Source organism: Xenopus laevis, chromosome 2L, assembly GCF_017654675.1.
Source record: "Xenopus laevis strain J_2021 chromosome 2L, Xenopus_laevis_v10.1, whole genome shotgun sequence".
Taxonomy (NCBI): Eukaryota; Metazoa; Chordata; class Amphibia; order Anura; family Pipidae; genus Xenopus; species Xenopus laevis.
In genome coordinates this window covers 73,748,088-73,768,014 of record NC_054373.1, presented here as the reverse complement: position 1 = coordinate 73,768,014, position 19,927 = coordinate 73,748,088, and the positions used below count along the sequence as shown (strand labels likewise).

The 19,927-nt window shown below is 38.5% G+C and overlaps 1 protein-coding gene across 2 annotated transcripts in view; it reads left to right on the top strand.

Moving 5' to 3' along the window:
• Positions 1-19,927, top strand: part of pigr.L (polymeric immunoglobulin receptor L homeolog) — a 42,551-nt gene that overhangs the window by 14,487 nt on the left and 8,137 nt on the right. Inside the window, exons 3-8 of one of the 2 annotated variants that reach the window (XM_041582041.1) lie at positions 1,316-1,657; positions 4,495-4,824; positions 5,546-5,872; positions 11,660-11,983; positions 13,536-13,599; positions 18,970-19,300. In XM_041582041.1, the coding sequence (XP_041437975.1) occupies positions 1,316-1,657; positions 4,495-4,824; positions 5,546-5,872; positions 11,660-11,983; positions 13,536-13,599; positions 18,970-18,994 (1,412 nt within the window). In that variant the 3' untranslated portion in view covers positions 18,995-19,300. Of the gene's footprint in view, positions 1-1,315; positions 1,658-4,494; positions 4,825-5,545; positions 5,873-11,659; positions 11,984-13,535; positions 13,600-18,969; positions 19,301-19,927 lie in introns of those variants that run through there. The other variant, XM_018246559.2, reaches the window with a different exon arrangement.

Sequence of the window (19,927 nt, the reverse complement as noted above, 5' to 3'; positions counted from 1 at the left end):
CGAAAAAATAGTGAAAAATCTGATTTTTAATCCGATTTTCAAGAATTTTCATCCGAAAAGTACGATTTCTTATGTTTTTTGCCTGAAAACTTCAGGGTATTGCACGAAACCCAGCGCACATCAAAAAATCATTGGGACTTCTTCCATTGACTTATATGCAACCTCGACAGGTCTGAGATGCCGGATTTTCTGATTCAGACTTTTCCATCCTCCGGGTTTAATAAATTCCGAAAAATTCATGATTTTTTAAAAGTTCAATTTTATATAAAAAAGATCACAATTTTTTCGGGATTTTTGCATTCAGAGTTTAGTAAATAACCTCCTTAGGGTCTGGCTGCGCTCTGAACCTCACACTAGATAAAAAAAAATGGCGCAAGGTGCGGGGCACAGCGTCAGTGGACAATGACCAGCCTTATCCTTACAACCTGCATCCGTATGTATTCCCTAACTTGCACCTGAATGATAAGCAATTTAGGGGACTAATAGGGGTCAGGAAGGGGTACAAATACACGACTCCCCCCCCCCATTGATACAGCACTGCCGAAAACAGGCAATGCTGTATTCATGGGGCAGGCTGCAGGTTGTTGTGTTCCCATAATTACATTTTTGATCTAACCTTCGAATGTAAAAATTTGAAATATAAATGATAAGTAAAACATGGAAAACAAGTAGTACAGTTATAATAGGCACATGTGCAGTATATATTGTAAAAATGCCCTTAATTTATAGTTATTGGCATAGGAATTATTAGCAGCTATACCTAATGTGGGTTTTATAAAGTAGGACATGTTTCCTTTGGGCCAGGGGTCATAAGCATCCTTCTTTTTTATGCTCCTGGAGAAAATACAACTGAATTGAAAAGCTGCAAGTCTCCTAAGCATAAATAACAAATATGTATAGTTTAATGGTGATTAATGAGATGTATAGATTAAAAACGCTCAACAGTACTCTACCAAATACCACTAATGTCTATAATTAAACTAGATTCAAAATTAGTAAATATATCTTTCTATTTCGAACTGTAAGGCTTTACTAAAGTGAGCAGTTTTTATGAAATCTCTGAAAACTCTACTTCCAACTTTCCACATCTTTTTCCAACATATAATATAATATATATATATATCTTAATGTAGGCATGGTGACATCAATGCCTGTGTACAAAAGAAGGGCAGCAATGTTATTGCAACCAGCTTGATCACTACATCCAGTACTTACTTTATAGTGGCAGTATATGCAGAATATCTGAAATCCCAAATTAATTAATTTAATTACTCATAGCTTTACTCTGATTGTTTTATTGTATCTTTTAATGCAGAATCCAAGGAATTGGTTGGACCAAAGCAAGTGACAGGATTTGTGAGTGGATCCATCACAATAAAATGTTTCTACTCGACTCTCACAAAAGCAAATAAATATGACAGAAAGTTCCTTTGCCGTGAAACTGGAAGACGTAACTTATGTGACACCATTATATCTACCAACTCTTATGTTATGGAGAAATTTGAGAATCGTATCTCTCTTGTGGATAATTCAGAGGAAGGCGTCATGGTTATCAAGCTGTCAGGCCTACAGCTGAGTGATCAAGGCACCTACAGATGTGGCATTGGAAAATCAGCAAGTGGCTTGACTGCAGTGGTCAATGTGTTTGTTACAGAAGGTTAATATAAACTAAATACAACACACAGTAACAGTACAATTTAGCTGCAGGTCTGAAGTTTTGACAACTGTGTAGTCTCTGGGATTAAGAATTTTAGTGTATTCTATCAAGTATTTGGAGAGTTTACTAAAATATACAAGAGTCATTCTATCAGAAGGACACTTTTTCCTGGAGATAAAGTTTAGATGAATAGGTAGAATTAGAAAACAGTCTTATGAGGTTATGTAAAGGTGCAAGGTTTGCTACAGGTTGTAGTCATAGCAACCAATCTGCATGCAGCATGTACTGGTTACATTTTTAGAAGCAAAAATCTCATTGGGTGCTATATGTCACTTAAAACTCTAAGTTTTCTTAAAACAAATAATGCATCTTATGAATGATTAATGATCATATCATTGTAGAAATATGTACTCTCAGCATGGCTATCCAAAGTAACATTTAAAAGACATGCTAGTGCCACAGGCTACACTATAAAAGGACAATGGGAAGTCAGGAAGATTACATGAGCCTGGGTACCAGGAAGCCTGACTTTTTCTATAATATACAAACTCCGTTTAAGGTTCTGCTGCTCATAATTAATAATGGTAATGACTATGAAGATTTTCATTCATCCAGGTCATGGTATATCTAGTATAGGTAAATCTAAAAACAACTGGACTTGCTGAGTAATCACCTGTCTGCTACATACAATGCTGTTCTAACATCTGTACCCCGGCGGATTCAGAACACTTCACACGTCCATTCATGCAACTCTCACAAGTAACACCTCTTTCTAGGAGTTGCATGACAAATTGGATAATCCTATCACAGTAACTACACAGAATCTACACCTCTGTGAATTTCTTCAGATGTCACCTCTTTGAAGAGTTACAATGTGCCATTGTGATTGGATTAGTGGAAGAGTTTATATCCCGAGAACTTCCCACACCAGTCAGTTGAACTGAAGAAACTGCTCGGATGAGTAGTGAAACGTCTTCATTGATTACTCAGCAAGTCCAGTTGTTTTTAGATTTACCTATACTAGATAATAATGGTAATGCTTTACAGAGCTAAGTTTTTATTTCAGACTATTTATACTTCGTATCCCCCAATCTAGTGGTAGATTTTGCCTCAGGTGAATTAATTTCTAAATAAAGGTGTATAAAGATGGCAACCAGGACCTCATATGGGGTGTGGTTATGCAATAACACGGATTGAATAATAATTGACTAATTGGAAGTGCTTTCTGATTGGTGAACTTCTGTTTAAATACTATGTTTCAAACTGGCTGTATTCAGCCTATGACTATGGTGGTTATTTATTTACTAAACTTCAGATTCTGACTTTACAATCCTCGTGATTTTTTTTATAAAATCAGACTTTTAAAAAATCATGAATTTTTCAGAATTTATTAAACCCTGAGGATGGAAAAATCTGAATCGAAAATCCAGCATCTCAGACCTGTTGAGGTTGCTTATAAGTCAATGGGAGAAGTCCCAATGATTTTTTGATGTGCACTGGGTTCCGTGCAATACCCCGAAGTTTTCGGGTGAAAATTCCAAAAAAACGCGAAATTCGTAAAAATCCGATGAAAAAATCCAAAAAAAATACTGAAAATCTGATTTTTTCCCGCAAAGCAAATTTTCGGGAAAATGTGATAATAAATAAGCGTAAAAAACCAGAGTGGAGTTGATCGGAGTTTGATAAATAACCCCCTATGTATGTGATACTCTTAAGGCGCTGCTGTTTTGACATAATAAAATTTTACTGCATGGTGGAAGATTGCCTGCTCTACAATTCGTTGGTTTGACATTTTAAACTACCAAACAGGTTTTGTTCTTTTGAGGATTACATATAATTTTATTAAGCATACAAAACTTCTCAAAAATAAAAGCTGGCTTACAGATTGGGTGAACCAGTTTGGCCTTCTTTGGACCATATTTCCTTGTAGCCACTGAATATAGGGAACTCTTCTGGAAGGTAAAGGGAGACAGTTTTAGGATGGAAAGGCATCCAGCTTTCTGGAATAATTCAATAGTAAATGAAAATTAATTTAATTGCAAGACTTCATTTAATGGAAAAACAGTGAAATCTTTTACTATTACTGCAAGAACCAAGGTGACTAATATTGTTTTTCCTTTTCTGTGACATTGTCTTAAAGTTAAAGGGATACTGTCATGGGAAAAAAAATGTTTTCAAAATGAATCAGTTAATAATGCTGCTCCAGCACAATTCTGCACTGAAATCCATTTCTCAAAAGAGCAAACAGATTTTTTTATATTCAATTTTGAAATCTGACATGGGGCTAGACATATTGTCAATTTCCCAGCTGCCCCAAGTCATGTGACTTGTGCTCTGATAAACTTCAATCACTCTTTACTGCTGTACTGCAAGTTGGAGTGATATCACCTCCCCCCTTTTCCCCCCCAGCAGCCAAACAAAAGAACAATGGGAAGGTAACCAGATAACAGCTCCCTAACACAAGATAACAGCTCCCTGGTATATCTAAGAACAACACTCAATAGTAAAAACCCATGTCTCACTGAGACACATTAAGTTACATTGAGACGGAAAAACAGCAGCCTGCCAGAAAGCATTTCTCTCCTAAAGTGCAGGCACAAGTCACATGACCAGGGGCTGCTGGGAAATTGACAAAATGTCTAGCCCCATGTCAGATTTCAAAATTGAATATAAAAAAATCGGTTTGCTCTTTTGAGAAATGGATTTCAGTGCAGAATTCTGCTGGAGCAGCACTAGTAATTGATGCGTTTTGAAAAAAAACATGTTTTCTGATGACAGGATCCCTTTAAAGTTATGTCTGTGTTTAATTTTCTTGAAACATGTTTATGTTGTTACAGACTCAACAATACGAAATGAGGCAGAACTTATGTATGGGCAGCTGAGGAGCAGTGTAACCTTTCTGTGCAAAGTTGACAAACAATATTCTTCATCTCCAAAGTATTTCTGTAAGATCAATAAAGGCGAATGTAGAACTATTATTAACAGCACTGGCTACATATCAAATGAATACCATGGAAGAATAGTTCTAAGTAATGGAGAAGATCCTGGGAGCTTTACTGTCAAACTCATCCAGCTGAGAAAAGAAGATGCTGGGCTCTATTTGTGTGGAGTTGGAAACAATGCAGAAGGGGGAGATTCAAATGCTTTTGAGCTGCACATTAATGAAGGTGAGATACAAAGAAACAGGTGCTGAGAGATGAATTGTATAGTATTTAGAAAGTTTCTTATTCGGTATGCTGAAGCTAATATTACATTTTCATGATAGTTCTCCTTTAAGCTTTGTAAAATTCTCCAAAAATAAAAATGGTGTAAAAAGCTGTGTAAAATAAATGGAGAATGTATCAAGGTGTGTTTTATTTTACGCCATGCAAACACCAGATTTGCCACTGTTATTTTACATTGCTTCCAGCTAAAATTATTCATTTTTTTACACAGCAAAGCCTGGTGATGTGTGGTGTATTATCCCACCATTTTTTACAGCATATTATAAATATGCCCCTAAATGTCTTCTTCATTAAGGCAATACAACATGTTCCTGTCTGTATTACTTGTTATGAACACAACAGATGTTCTCTTTTAACCAAACTGCCACTAAGTTGTCCCTCTCCCAACACTCCAACCCCACATATCTCTACACCATTACTGTCACCTATACTAGTCTGTTGGCAGCATGATCACACCACCCAATCACGGTCCAACGTTATCTATAGAAGTGTCTCTTGCCACAGCTAGACAGGGGAAAATAGCACTAAAATGGGGCAAAGCTTAGAGACAGTTTGGTAAAAAAAAACACAAAACAAAAACATTGCTGTGGTTTTTTCCATGTAAAACAGTCTCTTTGCTGTATGTCAGAATAAATGCAATTTTTCCTTGTCTTTCTTGCTCTAGACACAGATATTCCTCAGGGAAGCAGGGTTTTGACGGGTAACATTGGAGGGTCAATATCTGCTCTGTGCCCTTTCAATCCTAAAAAGAACTACACTGTCAAAGTTTGGTGTAAGTGGGATAAACAAGGCTGCCATCCAATTATAAGGAGCAATGGTTTTGTTCAAGAAAACTACGAAGGAAGAATACTTATTCATGATAACCCAGAAAATGGAACTATGCAAGTTCTAATGAATCAACTGTCCATGGAAGATAAGGGATGGTATTGGTGTATGATGACAGATGGCACAACTGATCAAATATCATTTGTTCAGGTTAATATAGAAGGAGGTATGATCTTAACATAAATATTTGTTATAGGCTACTTATGTCCGGTTTACCAATTGTTTTTCTATGTGTGTTTATGTATGGTTTTCTTTTTTTTTTAAAAATGAATAAATACAATAAATAAATTGTAAAATATAATACATATATTATATAATATATACAATATTTCCACATGGTTATATATATATGTACAATTTCATAGGTATAGGCAGCGGACACCAGATTTAAAAAATGAAATAGTCAAGTACTCACCACCAACGGAAATGCCTTATCCAAGGCTTTTTAAATAAATATCTAGGGTATCCTCTCGCTAAAAATCTTTCTTCCATCTCCTGTAACTGTATTTTCCTTGTTTTAATACATATGTGCTGCCTACACCTAGGAAATTGTGGATATTTGGCACTGCAGAAGCACCCAGCCCTGATTTACTTAATGGGTGTGTAATAGACGTTATTGTATATATATATATATATATATATATATATATATATATATATATATATATATATATATATATATATTTATATTAGGGATGCACCGAATCCACTATTCGGCCGAACCCCGAATCCTTCTTGAAAGATTTGGCCCGAATACCGAACTGAATCCTAATTTGCATATGCAAATTAGGGGTGGAAAGGGGAAAACATTTTTTACTTTCTTGTTATGTGACAAAAAGTCACGCGATTTCCCTCCCCGCCCCTAATTTATATATGAAAATTAGGATTCAGATTCGGTTCGGCCTGGCAGAAGGATTAGGCCGAATCCGAATCCTGCTTAAAAAGGCCAAATTCTGGCCGAATCCCGAACCGAATCCTGGATTCGGTGCATCCCTAATCTATATATATATATATATATATATATATATATATATATATATATATATATATATATATAAATATATATATACATATACATATATATATATATACATATATATATATATATATATATATATATATATATATATATATATATATATATATATATATATATACAGGTATAGGATCCCTTATCCGGAAACCCGATATCCAGAAAGCTCTGAATTACGGAATGGCTGTCTCCCATAGACTCCATTTTATCCAAATAATCCAAATTTTTAAAAATGATTTCCTTTTTCTCTAATAATTATAAAACAGTAGCTTGTAATTAATCCTCATTGGAAGCGAAACCAGCCTATTGAGTTTATTTAATATTTAAATGAATTTCTAGTAGACTTAAGGCATAAAGACCCAAATTACAGAAAGATACGTTATCCGGAAAACCCCAGGTCCCGAGCATTCTGGATAACAGGTCCCATACCTGTATATATATATTGAATAAAGTACCCCTCTTGTAAAATATAAGGATATTATAAGTTACCGAGGAGTTTCATGACCATATAAAAACACGAGGCCGAAGGCCGAGTCATGGAACAGGTCATGGAACTCCGAGGTAACTTCTAATATCCTCATATATTACAACTGGGGGTACTTTATTTATTATAATACACAAGTTTCAGAGAGTCATGTGACAGAAATTACATCAGAACTCAAAAATTACATCAGAACTCACCGTTTATAACTGATGACATCAGAACTCACCGTTTATAAGGATATAATTTACAAGATATTCATGGCTTTTGTGTATTATATATATATATATTCATACAAAATGGAGTGGAGTACGAGACCTGTCCAAGACTTAGTCCACTTCCACACTTCCATGGGCAAATAATATATTTCACCAAAAAAGTCCAGACAATGAGTATAAGTGAAGTAAATCGAATTTTACCAATTCAGGCAAACACACAGCCTCAATCACAACAAATCTGAGGGATGCTGCCGTATGTCTGGCAGTGTGAAAGTGTGCAGGGACCGATAGCTTAAAGGAGAAACAAACCGTTTACCGAAAAAAAAAAACCTACCTCCACCCCATGTAGATCCTCCTCCCTCCCAGCCTAGCTGCCCCCCCCCTTCTTTGTAGAGTCACAGAATTAGAGTTCACTGCAACCATCTTCTGGGTCTTCGTGTCTTCTTCCTGAGCTTCGGCAATTTCAGTTAATTTTTCGGCGCAGTTATCGCAAACCAGTAAATTGCTCCAACTGCACATGTGCCGCTTCTCCTGTCTCTGTCTCAGCTTACCGAAGACCTGGAAGATGGCTGCAGTGAACTCCAATGCTGTGACTCTGCACCAAGGGTTAAGTAAAAAGTTAGGGGGGGGTAGGTAGGTTGGGGGAGGAGGGAGGGGGGTCTACGTGGGGTGGGGGCAGGGTTTTTTTTCTCCTTTAAAGGAAAACTATACCCCCAAAATGAATACTTAAGCAACAGATAGTTTATATCAAATTGAATGACATATTAAAGAATCTTACCAAACTGGAATATATATTTACATAAATATTGCCCTTTTACATCTCTTGCCTTGAACCACCATTTCGTGACTCTATCTGTGCTGTCTCAGATATCACCTGACCAGAAATACTACAACTCTAACTGTAACAGGAAGAAGTGAGAAAGCAAAAGGCAGAACTCTGTCTGTTAATTGGCTCATGTGACCTAACATGTGGTTTGTATGTGTGCACAGTGAATCTTACGATCTCAGGGGGCGGCCCTTATTTTTTAAAATGGCAATTTTCTATTTATGATTACCCAATGGCACATACTACTAAAAAAGTATATTATTATGATAATGGTTCATTTACATGAAGCAGGGTTTTACACATGAGCTGTTTTACTCAGTATCTTTTAATAGAGACCTACATTGTTTGGGGGGTATAGTTTTCCTTTAAGGACTTCCTTTCTCACTGTGGATTTGTGCTGACCAATCCTGTAGTGAATTGGTTGGATGGTCTCACCTACATAAGCAAGGCCACATTGGCATTAAATCATGTATATCACATATTCAGAATCACAGGTGTAATGGCCCCTTATCTCAAATCTCTTTCCTGAATGTGGGTGCATAAAAAGGTTTGTACGTATAACACTCAAACACTCAAACTCGTTGTATCTACCACATGGATACATGCCATTCCTCAGGGGTGCCAACACCCTTTGCGGATCGATCTAACAGACCCCACATCAGTCTTTACAAATCTGTCCCTCAAATTCCTGGGATGCTTATAGGACAGTAAAGGGTGTTCCTGAAATTCCTGGATATCTGGATATGTTCTCCATAGGAGTGGCCAATGTTTGTAAATGATCGGATGAGCCCTGCGGACACTTGGATGGTATGTATGTACAAACGGAATATGGGCCCTCTTTTCGGATTCCTAATATTTTCTCCTGAATCATAGATGTTCGATCCAGGTCCCTTACTCTAATGGCTTCTCGGTCAAGCATATCACTTGGATACCCTCCATTTATAAATTTAGATGCCATGTCTTCCAATTGGGTAGTCAATTTGTATCTATTCATTTAACTCGCAGTGATTGTGACCTAGGGAGAGACGATACATTAGCCCTAGGGTGTGCACTCTCAAACCGCAATAAATTATTGCAGTCCACGGGTTTCACAAATAAATCCGTATACAAGCGTTCTCCTTTTTATACCTTTGTGTTAAGAAATGTTATAGACTCCTCACTATATGTAAGTATGAATTTGAATTGTGGGAATACAGCTGTCAAGGTATACCTTAAACTCCATAAGGGATCCAGCGTCACCCCTCCACACCAGCAACAAGTCATCAATATAGCGCCACCACTTAAGACAGTACTTTTTAAAAAGGTAATTTGTGTAAACATAGTGGCTCTTAAAGAGATTCATAAACAAGTCGGCATATGTTGGGGTGAAGTTCGAGCCACTGCAGTTGTAGAAAGAAAGAATCCTGAAATAAAAAATAATTTTTCTGTAACACCAATGCTAGCAATTCCATAAAGAAATTGCACTGTAGATTATCATACTGTGAATTTTCCAGTACTGTCTGTACTGATTCCATACCCAAGACATGCGGTATGGATGCATATAGGCTGCAGACATCAAAAGCCATCAATAATACACTGTCATTTCCCAAATTCAAATCCTGTATCTGCCGTAAAAAGTGAGAAGTGTCCTTAACATATGAACCTCCCAGGGAGAGAGGACCTTATCCAAGAAAGTAAAATGTAAAATGAAAGCATGGAAAATCTTGCACCAAATAATTCTTAAAGGGATACTGTCATGGGAAAAAGGAGTATTACATACAGAAAATTATGGGTCAACTAAATGATGAGCACACTTATTCATGCCTAGCACGAGATCCCACTTATGATATTGCAGGTCTGATTGCTAATATAATGTTCCATTACCAGCCGCTAGCGGTGATCAGTGAAGTGCTTAAAGGAATCCTGTCATCGGAAAACATGTTTTTTTCAAAATGAATCAGTTAATAGTGCTGTTCCAGCAGAATTCTGCACTGAAATCCATTTCTCAAAAGAGCAAACAGATTTTTTTATATTCAATTTTGAAATCTGACATGGGGCTAGACATATTGTCAATTTCCCAGCTGCCCTTGGTCATGTGACTTGTGCCTGCACTTTAGGAGAGAAATGCTTTCTGACAGGCTGCTGTTTTTCCTTCTCAATGTAACTGAATGTGTCTCAGTGGGACATGGGATTTTACTAGTGTTGATCTTAGATCTACCTGGCAGCTGTTATCTTGTGTTAGGGAGCTGTTATCTGGTTACCTTCCCATTGTTCTTTTGTTTGGCTGCTGGGGGGGGAAGGGAGGGGGGTGATATCACTCAAACTTGCAGTACAGCTCTGATAAACTTCAATCACTCTTTACTGCTGTACTGCAAGTTTGAGTTTCTTATCATATATCAACTGGTTAATGTCTCTAGAGATGAGATAAATTCAACAGGATGTGAAAAAGTAGGGGGTAAATAGTGACTCTTTTTATACAGCCCAAATTGTTTCACAGTAAGTGACTGTGTGCTTGAGGTTTCAACAGTGATCCTACCCATAAATTTAATTTTTTATCTCAAAAGTCTGTAAAGTCGCTGTAAATCAATGTCTAATGAGAAAGCATGCAATTTAGTGGAGGGACAGAATGACAAGCCCTTTTATAGCACTCCCAGTTCAGATTCAGACACTACCTTTTTGGAAACGTTTATCACTAACAATGTTGTCTTCTGTGTTTTATCTTTTTGGCCATCTGTGCCTGCTGTGCCCGGACCGGAGCCGCGATATTTACCCCTATGTCGCATCCTTCGCCGTCTCCCCACTGCTTGATGGATTGCTGTCCTCCCCAAAAAAAGAGGAAGAAGAACCAGACGATTCCGTAGCCCAATGTGTGGTGGCTCCACACTTTACAGACATTACATCCTAAGGGGCTCAATAGAGAATATGATCTTTATGCCTTTGTTTAGGAGATTTTGATAAATGAACATGGTGGTTAAAGTTGAGATTTTTGTTATTTAGACACCCTGTAAATTTATGTAATTGAATTGATGCATGTTCTACATGTCTGATATTTAATGCTTGAACGGAAATGGTTTAAACCATGTAAACCTGTATACCGAATACCTTTGGTCATGTTAAGCTATTGCATATGCATATGATGGGTGTGTCTATTGTCATAACTAGTATCTGAGATCACTTGTGTTAATGATGCTTGAGAAAGGGGCAGGAGCTCCTAAACGTTGCCATTTGTTTGCCTGAATTGGTGAAATTCGATTTACTTTTTGGTGAAATATATATATATATATATATATATATATATATATATATATATATATATATATATATATATATATATATATGTATATAGATAGATAGCTATACACATTATGCCCTACTGTTAGTTATTTTTCTCTTTTATATTCCTAAATGAAATACAGGAAACCATGATCAACTGGCTGGGCAGAAGGAAGTAGTGGCATCTACTGGCAAACAAGTTATAATTCCTTGCACATACCCATGCCGGTATACTTCTTACCAAAAGTACTGGTGCAAGTGGGGCAATTATGGTTGCAACCCCATGATATCTCAGGACAATGATGAGGATGGATTGAGCATTAATTGTGAGAATCGAGAGGTTGTGCTTACTATCAATACTGTAAAAAAGACTGATGAAGGCTGGTATTGGTGTGGAGTTACAAAATTTGGAAGATATGGTGAGACCCTAGCAGTCCATCTGAAAGTTGAAAGTGAGATAGAAAAAGGTATGATTTAACTTTAGACTGCAAACATGAATGAAAAATGCACGAAAGAACAGGATATGTGGTGGATAACAAAAGTGATTCACAGTATGGTAGTACATGCTACAATGTAATATTTAATTCGGTTTTGGATTCATTATGCAGAAACCCATTATCCCAAAAGCTCTGAAATACAGGAAGGCCAATTCCTATAGACTCCATTTTAATTACATAATGCAAAATTTGTAAAAATGATTTCCTTTTTCTCTGTATTAAAACAAAACCTTGTATTTGATCCCAACTAAGATATAATTGAATCCCTATTGGAGGCAAAACAACCCCATTGGGTTTATTTAATGTTTATACCGTTTTAGTAGACCAAAGGGGTTATGTAATGAAAGGCACTATGATTGCCCAGGAGCACAAACCCAAAGCAACCAATCAGCAGGTAGCATTAACTGTTCATTTGTTTAAAAGCAAACATCTTACTGGATGCTATGGGTTACTGCCCCTTGGAAAACATAGTACCTTTTATTACATATGGAGGTTAAGGTATGGAGATTCAAATTACAGGAAGATCCAGAAGACTCCAGGACCCAAGCATTCTAGTTAACAAGTAACAAATGACAGGTAACAAATAACAGGTCACTGGATAACAAGGTGTACTTGTGCCCTGCCTTGTACAGGTATGGGATCAGTTATCCGGCAAAATCATTATCCAGAAAGCTCCAAATTACAGGAAGGCCATGTCCTCCATAGACTCAATTTTAAATTAAATCAAACAGATGTAAGTCTTTTAAACTATTTCCTTTTTCTCTGTAATAAACTTTACTTTTTATATCAGCCCAACTAAAATAGGCAGAGGCAGAACTATCCTATTGAGTTTAATTAATGTTTAAATTATGTTTTAGTAGTCTTCAGTATTCATACAGGGCAGACGAGGGCAGGCTTCCACCCTTCCACCCTCTACTTGTGCCCTAACTAACACATCACAGATACACAAGTTAGGGAGTACCAGATTGCATAATGATTCAGAGCTCTGTCCTTACCACCTGCACCCTACTGCAAGTGCTTTGAGAATAAGCATAAGAGGTATGCTTTTTTTTTTTGCAATAGTGGCAAGGACATATGTAAATGATCCCTCTACTGTACATTTTACACCAACTAAAGTATTCACTGATGACTAATGAACTACCTGGCTACACTGTTCTGTTGGATCCCCTTCAATATTTAGTGCACTACATCACACCTCCTACCATTGGAAAAATAGGACATTTAAGACCATGAACCACAGACCCACTTAGCCAACCCCTGACCTGTCCACCATGATTAGGTTAATTCTCCCTATTTATTGGTCCACAAATTCTGACTCATTCCTAAATTGGGCAATTAGGAGGTATGCTATACTGGGCTTAAGCCCAGTTAACACGTTCAGGCCTGTTTTGGTATGGCTTTGCACAAACAAAGCTGTGCTTATTATCAGCATTTCTACAAATAAATTATTCATGCCAAGACTGTTATCTCTATCCTTGTAGGTATATTGCATCTAAAAACATTTTTTTTTGCTTCACTAAAGGCACTCCTCATGACCTATCTCGTAATCGTAATATAGATCCGGGAATGGATGACAATAACCCAAGGTCAGTTAAAAATATGAAAGTTTACACTGACAAAAAGGTGCATTTTAAAATAAGTTTGTTTATGTTTTGTGTTTTTACAATTTTAAAATAACACATCTGCATTTTACATGCACAGACTGCAAAAAGGTATAAACACAATAATGATAATGATACCTGTTATGTTTTGGGTAGCCGAGGATAAGTAGAGTATAACAGTGCTTTATTAGCAGGCTCTCATGCAGGCATTACAAAACAGTAACTTTCACTTTCACTTTTAAGTTGTCAGGAAGTATGCTCAGTATAAGTCTGGGCACAGTGACATCTACAGGCCATTTGTATAAACACCACAATACCCATAAAGGTACACAAGATCTTTGGTGAGATTTCAGATCAATATTTAAATGTAATGCTGGAAAACGTGAACAGGTTTTGCAATTGAATATAAAATTTTCCACTACATTAGAGCAGGTGAACATTTTTATGCATTACAACCATAAAGGCAGAGCCGGATTTCCATGCTCAGCGCCCCGAGTACATCACCCCCCCTCGCCGGCAATAATTGAAATCGACAGTGATAAAACCTACTTGTAAAGTCGCCCGAAGTTTCCTCATGAGGCAACTTTAGAAAAATTTTTATTTTCGGGAGATTTGTCACCCGCAGTAACACAGATTTATCGTGAGTGACAAATAACACCGTCACCCATTACCCACAAGCTGCAAATCTAAGTTCTCCCAAGAGACTTGCTTATCTTTTTAGTTACAATTGTATCTAAGTGTCTTCTTATCTCATTAAGTTTGTAAAACATTATAACTTTTTTTCTGGCTGTTCAGTGCAGTTCCTACAGAGAGCAATGCAGGACATTTTAATATAAGGATCAAGGACAGGGGACTGAGCTGTCAAAATCTGGACTGTCCAGCAAAAATTAGGACAGTTTTGTGGTTTGAGAATGGAGTAACACATTTGGGAATATCCTCCCCATGCCTAAATTAAAAGAAGCTAAAAGACAGTATAGACTTTGTGATGGCCATTATGGTTCACCCTCACCTCTAACATATATTTAAAAAGTGTAATATATAAAATAAAAGTAGCAGAAAGGGAGGGAACTAGATTACAAAAGTAGAATGGTGAAGAAATTGTGAAATTAGGGAGAAATATATCAAGGAGAGGAAAGATCAGAATGGAAGAATGAGAAATTTAAGAAAATCAGAAAGGGCAGTGTGGGTACAAAGCATTTAGCTCAGGAAAAGTAGAGCAAATGAGAAAAAAGCTTAAAAGGCACCTGTTGCCAAAAAATATTATCCCCATCCAAAGATGCGGGCTAATAGAGTACAGTTGAGGGTAACAGTGTTTTTTTTTTTTTTAAATAAAAATTACCCCCTGACAGTGCTAAGTCACCGGCACCTGGATCGAGCTCCCTGTGCGAGCGGCCATGTTGCGGCATTTGCATGCGCGTAATGAGTGAATGCCTCAACTTGCTCATTATGCGCATGAGTGTGATGTCATAATAGCGTTATGCACAAATGCGCAAGTTAGTGAATTAGCGTAGTTACGTCCCATTTGCCATAGCGCAACTTAGCCTGGCGTAAGGGTGCGAAGTAGCGCTAGAGTAGGTCCACTTCGCTAGCAAATTTACGTCAGCGCCCGTTAGTAAATCGGCGAAGTAACGAAATTACGTCACGCTGGCGAATTTGCGGTAACGTTTGCCGCTTCACGCTTTAGTGAATTTGCCCCATAGTAACATAGTAAGTTAGGTTGAAAAAAGACACACGTCCATTAAGTTCAACCTTTTAACATACCTCCCAACTGTTTTCAGAGGGACAGTCCCTCTTTTGACAGCTCAACCCGCAGTCCCTTATTTGTACTGGAAAGTCCCGATTTTCTCTGCACTGATCAGCCAGAAAAAGAAACAATGTTTCTAACTTAATTGGCTTTTGGCAGAGAGCCCAGAACAGCCACAGCTGCAGATAAGATACTTTTGTAACAATTTTGAGATAAGCAAATAAGTAATCTTAACAATATAAGATAATAGGTCTCTTGGGAGAAGTTAGACTCACAACTTAAAGGGCAATTCACCTTCACTAGCAAAACTGTAATAACTGGAAAAAAAAACACAGAAATATGTTCAGACTTTCATAACCTGCTAAATATTGTAAAATGAACATGGTAATTAGGGGGTGTGGCCACAAAAATGGGTTTGGTCAAAAAAGTTGCCGCAATGCACGCAGCTACTTTTTTGTTCCTCTTTTTATTTCCAAAATGTTGGGAGTAATGCTTTTAAGTATATATATATATATATATATATATATATATATATATATATATATATATATATATATATATATACATACATATATATATATATAACCTGCCTAACTGCTAGATGATCCAGAGAGCCCCTCCAATTTGCCTCAGGGGGAAAAAATTTCTTCCTGACCAGGGCCAGAACCATGGGTAGGCAGAAGAGGCACGTGCCTAGGGCGCAAAGTTGAAGGGGCACCAGGCACGGTACCTCTTCTGTCGGATTCCCCCTAGTTCGGACCTCTGTGTGCCTACCTGCGGCAGCAATTCCAGCCGCTCATTCTGCTCCATGTACACGCGCGCGTGCTGGTTCGCGCATGTGCGCACACCTGTTCGCGCGCGCGCCTGTTCGCGCGCACACTTGTGGAGGAGAGCAACATAGTCGGCTGGGTTGCCTAGGGTGCCCAGCCGACTCACCCGGCACTGTTACTGACTCGAAAATGGCTAGTCCCTGGATCAACTTGTACTACTATCTTTCATAACCCTGTATTCCCTGCCTTGCTAAAAAGCCATCCAACCCCTTCTTAAAGTGACATTGACACAAAAAAAATACTTTTTAAAATATGAATGTACTGTACATTAAGGGGCCGATTCACCGAGGGTCGAATATCGTCAGCACTGACTGACAGGCTGAACTCTGCAGGGAAACCCTCCCCTTCCACCCTCTGTCCTTTGTGTTCCCAGCATGCACATAACCGTCTTATGCTGCTGCCTGATCTTTCACTTTTAAAGGAGAATTCAACCCCCTAAGTGCAAAAATCCCTACCCCCTCCCCTGTGTTGGCTCCCCTCCCTCCTCCCTCCCGGCCTACCTGTCCCACCAGGCAAATGCCCATAAGTTGTTACCCCTTGGCGCAGGTCCTCTCCCGCGGAGTTCACAGACGCCATCTTCTCCCGTGTGGTCTTTTTCCTGGATTCACCGGCGTTTGGCGGCGCATGTGCAGTAGGGGGCATTTGCCAGTTCAGATCTACTGCACATGCGCCGAAAGTCACGAAGTTTCCGAAAAAACAAATCGGAAAATGTTGTGACTTTCAGCGCATGAACAGTAGATCTTAACCGGCAAATGCCTCCTACTGTGCATGCGCCGTCAAATTCCGGTGAATCCAGGAAGAAGACCACTCGGGAGAAGATGGCGCCCGTGAACGCCACTGGCCTGCGCCGAGGGGTAAGTAACAGCTTAGGGGCATTTGCCCAGGGGACAGGTAGGCCGGGGGAGGGGGGGAGGGATTTTTGCGCTTAGGGGGTTGAATTCTCCTTTAACAACATACCTTAAATGCTCAGCATAAAGCAATATATGCAATGGTTTATACAAACTTTAATAGTTATGTAATAGTAATATTTTCTTTTATTTAAAGTACAACAGTATGCTCCTGTGTTCCACAACAAATAGGCATCCGTCACAAATGTGCAAGCACAACTGGACATAATCTATAGTCCATAGTACATTGTTATACACTATGCAACTCTCTGCCTCTATTACATTATAAAAGTTATACAAACAGTGTACAGTAGTATTTACTGTTATGATATTCTATAACAGCAGCTGTAGGGTTGTTTTCCTGCATATTGATAAATGATCAGGTGCAGGGAGTTGCAAGGGAATAAATGCAGCAGTTCTGGGACAAGTTATGTTTAATTGCAGAAAGTTGCAAGGCAATAAATGCAGCTGGAACAATTAATGATCAGGTGCAGGGAGTTGCAAGGAGTTGCAAGGTAAAATGCAGCTGTTCTGGAACAATTTATGATCAGGTGCAAGGAGTTGCAAGGGAATAAATGGTGCTGCTCTGGAACAATTTATGATCAGGTGCATGAAGTTACAAGGTAAAAATGCAGCTGTTATAGAACAATTTATGTTTAGGTGCAGGGAGTTGCAAGGGAATAAATGCAGTTGATGTTCTGGATTGTATAACATATAATAACAGATGCAGGGAGTTAATGAGGAAAACGATGTTGATAGCTTCTTGTATACAACATAATACTGTGTAGTAAACGACTATGGTATTTACACAAACTGCTAATACACATTGCCCCCAGAAAGGAATAAAAAACTTTTAGCAGCATATTATGTTTTATTAATACAGAAGTTTGCTTTTCTTTTTTTCCAATTATTTCAGGGCAAGGGAAAGGAACAAGCAGTGAAAGGAGGGGGGAGGAAAACAAACAGGGCAGAGAGAGGGTTAAATGAACAGGGCAGAGAGGGGGTTAAATGAACAGGGCAGAGAGGGGTTAAATGAACAGGGCAGTGAAATGAGAGGGAATTAAATGAATAGTACAGGGAAGGGATGGGGGAAGGAACAGGGCAGAGAGGGACATAAAGGAGCAGTTCAGGAAAGGGAAAACAGTAAGGGTTAAAAGATGTCTGCAGGGAAGGACTGAGTTTAACCTCACAAACATGCCTACTCCTCCCTCAGCAGAAAGAGCTGGTGGCTCTAAAGCAGGGGTCCCCAACTTTTTTCTTTTTTTTACCTGTGAGCAACATTCAGATGTAAAAGGAGTTGAGGAGAAATGCAAGCATTAAAGGGGACCCGTCACCCAAACAAAATTATTCCAAATCCTATTTTATCATGTTAGTCAAGCAAAATGAACTTTAATTACACTGTATAAATTATTTGAATATTGTTTCCATCAGTCTGGGAACTCATAATTATAGCAACCAGGAAGGAGCCATTTTGTGTACACTGTTATTAAGGCAAGCCTTGTATCATCTCAGAATCTTGTTTGTGCACCATGGGACAGGAACCCAATGTCCATCCCCATGCACTGGTTACACAATTAAATCATTAAGAGAGCTGGGGGAATGTAGGGAGAATGGTGACATCTAGGAAGTGCTGAATGGAAAGTGAGAGTAATTGTTTGCCCTGCCTCTATGCCTAGGCATAGAGGAGGGGTAGGCAATATTTGATTGACAGCTGATATTTTTAAATGAGTTTACAACAGCTATGAATGCTTTAATAAAAAAAAATTGGATTTCATATTTAATTTAAAAAGAACTTTTATTATACAGATTTTTATGTCTGGATGACGGGTCCACTTTAAAAAAGTTCCTGGGGGTGTCAAGTAATGGCTGTAAATGGCTGTTTGCTTTCCTCCAGAGACAAGCACAATGGAACTCCCTGAGGCAATAGCGTCTACCTGGATAGAGGCACCCTCATGATCTCAGCACGTGGACCTGGATCCTCACAGAGGGGATTAGGGAACTCAGTAGACCTAATCCCTACTAGACTGCGTCCCTATACTACAGGCCAGACTTGCCTGAGAGAAGAGCTACCTCATTGCTATCCCTCCAAGTTGGAGCCAAGCTGCACTATCTGTACTCTCTATTTCACTCTCCTAGAGAGTCTATTTCAGATATATCCCGGCCACTCACTAGCCTCATTCACGGGGTTCCTGCTCTCTGACTTTTCCTTTGGTACTGGTCCCTCTAGCAGGCCCAAATTTGTGGAAAGGCCACCTAGGCCCGGGCCTAGGGCGGCAGGATTGCGCTGGAGATACAATCATTTTTTAAATTTCGCCTGTGAAAATCCCCATTGCTCCAGTCCAGATGATGAAAATATACATGGATAAAGGGGAGGGGACAGGGGAGATGAACGGCAGTGGGCTTAGGGGTGCCCACTATGTAAATCCGGCCCTGCCTTCTAGGGCACATGGCTCCACTGGGCCTTGCTGTACCCAGGTCCCCCCATAGGGGACACGTTAACCCTGTGGGTCCCTACACCAGTATATGTATGTTATATTATACTGTATGAGCTTACTTGCCAACGATCCCTACTTTTAGTCTGTGCTGCTTCTAATAGCAATAGATACCAATATGATTTTTTGCCTTAAACTATGCCTAAATACACAATTTACGGTTCTTTTAAGATAAAATTCTATTTTTTTAACTTAAAAACATACACAGAAGGCAACACATGCCATTAATGAAATGTAAACCAGTAAATCTATCTAATACAATGACACTAACAGTAAAAGGAAAACACATGAATAATTTCATGAGAAGGATATCAAACCATTCACCACCTACAGAAATTTTTAGAGCTTAGTTACTTTGCT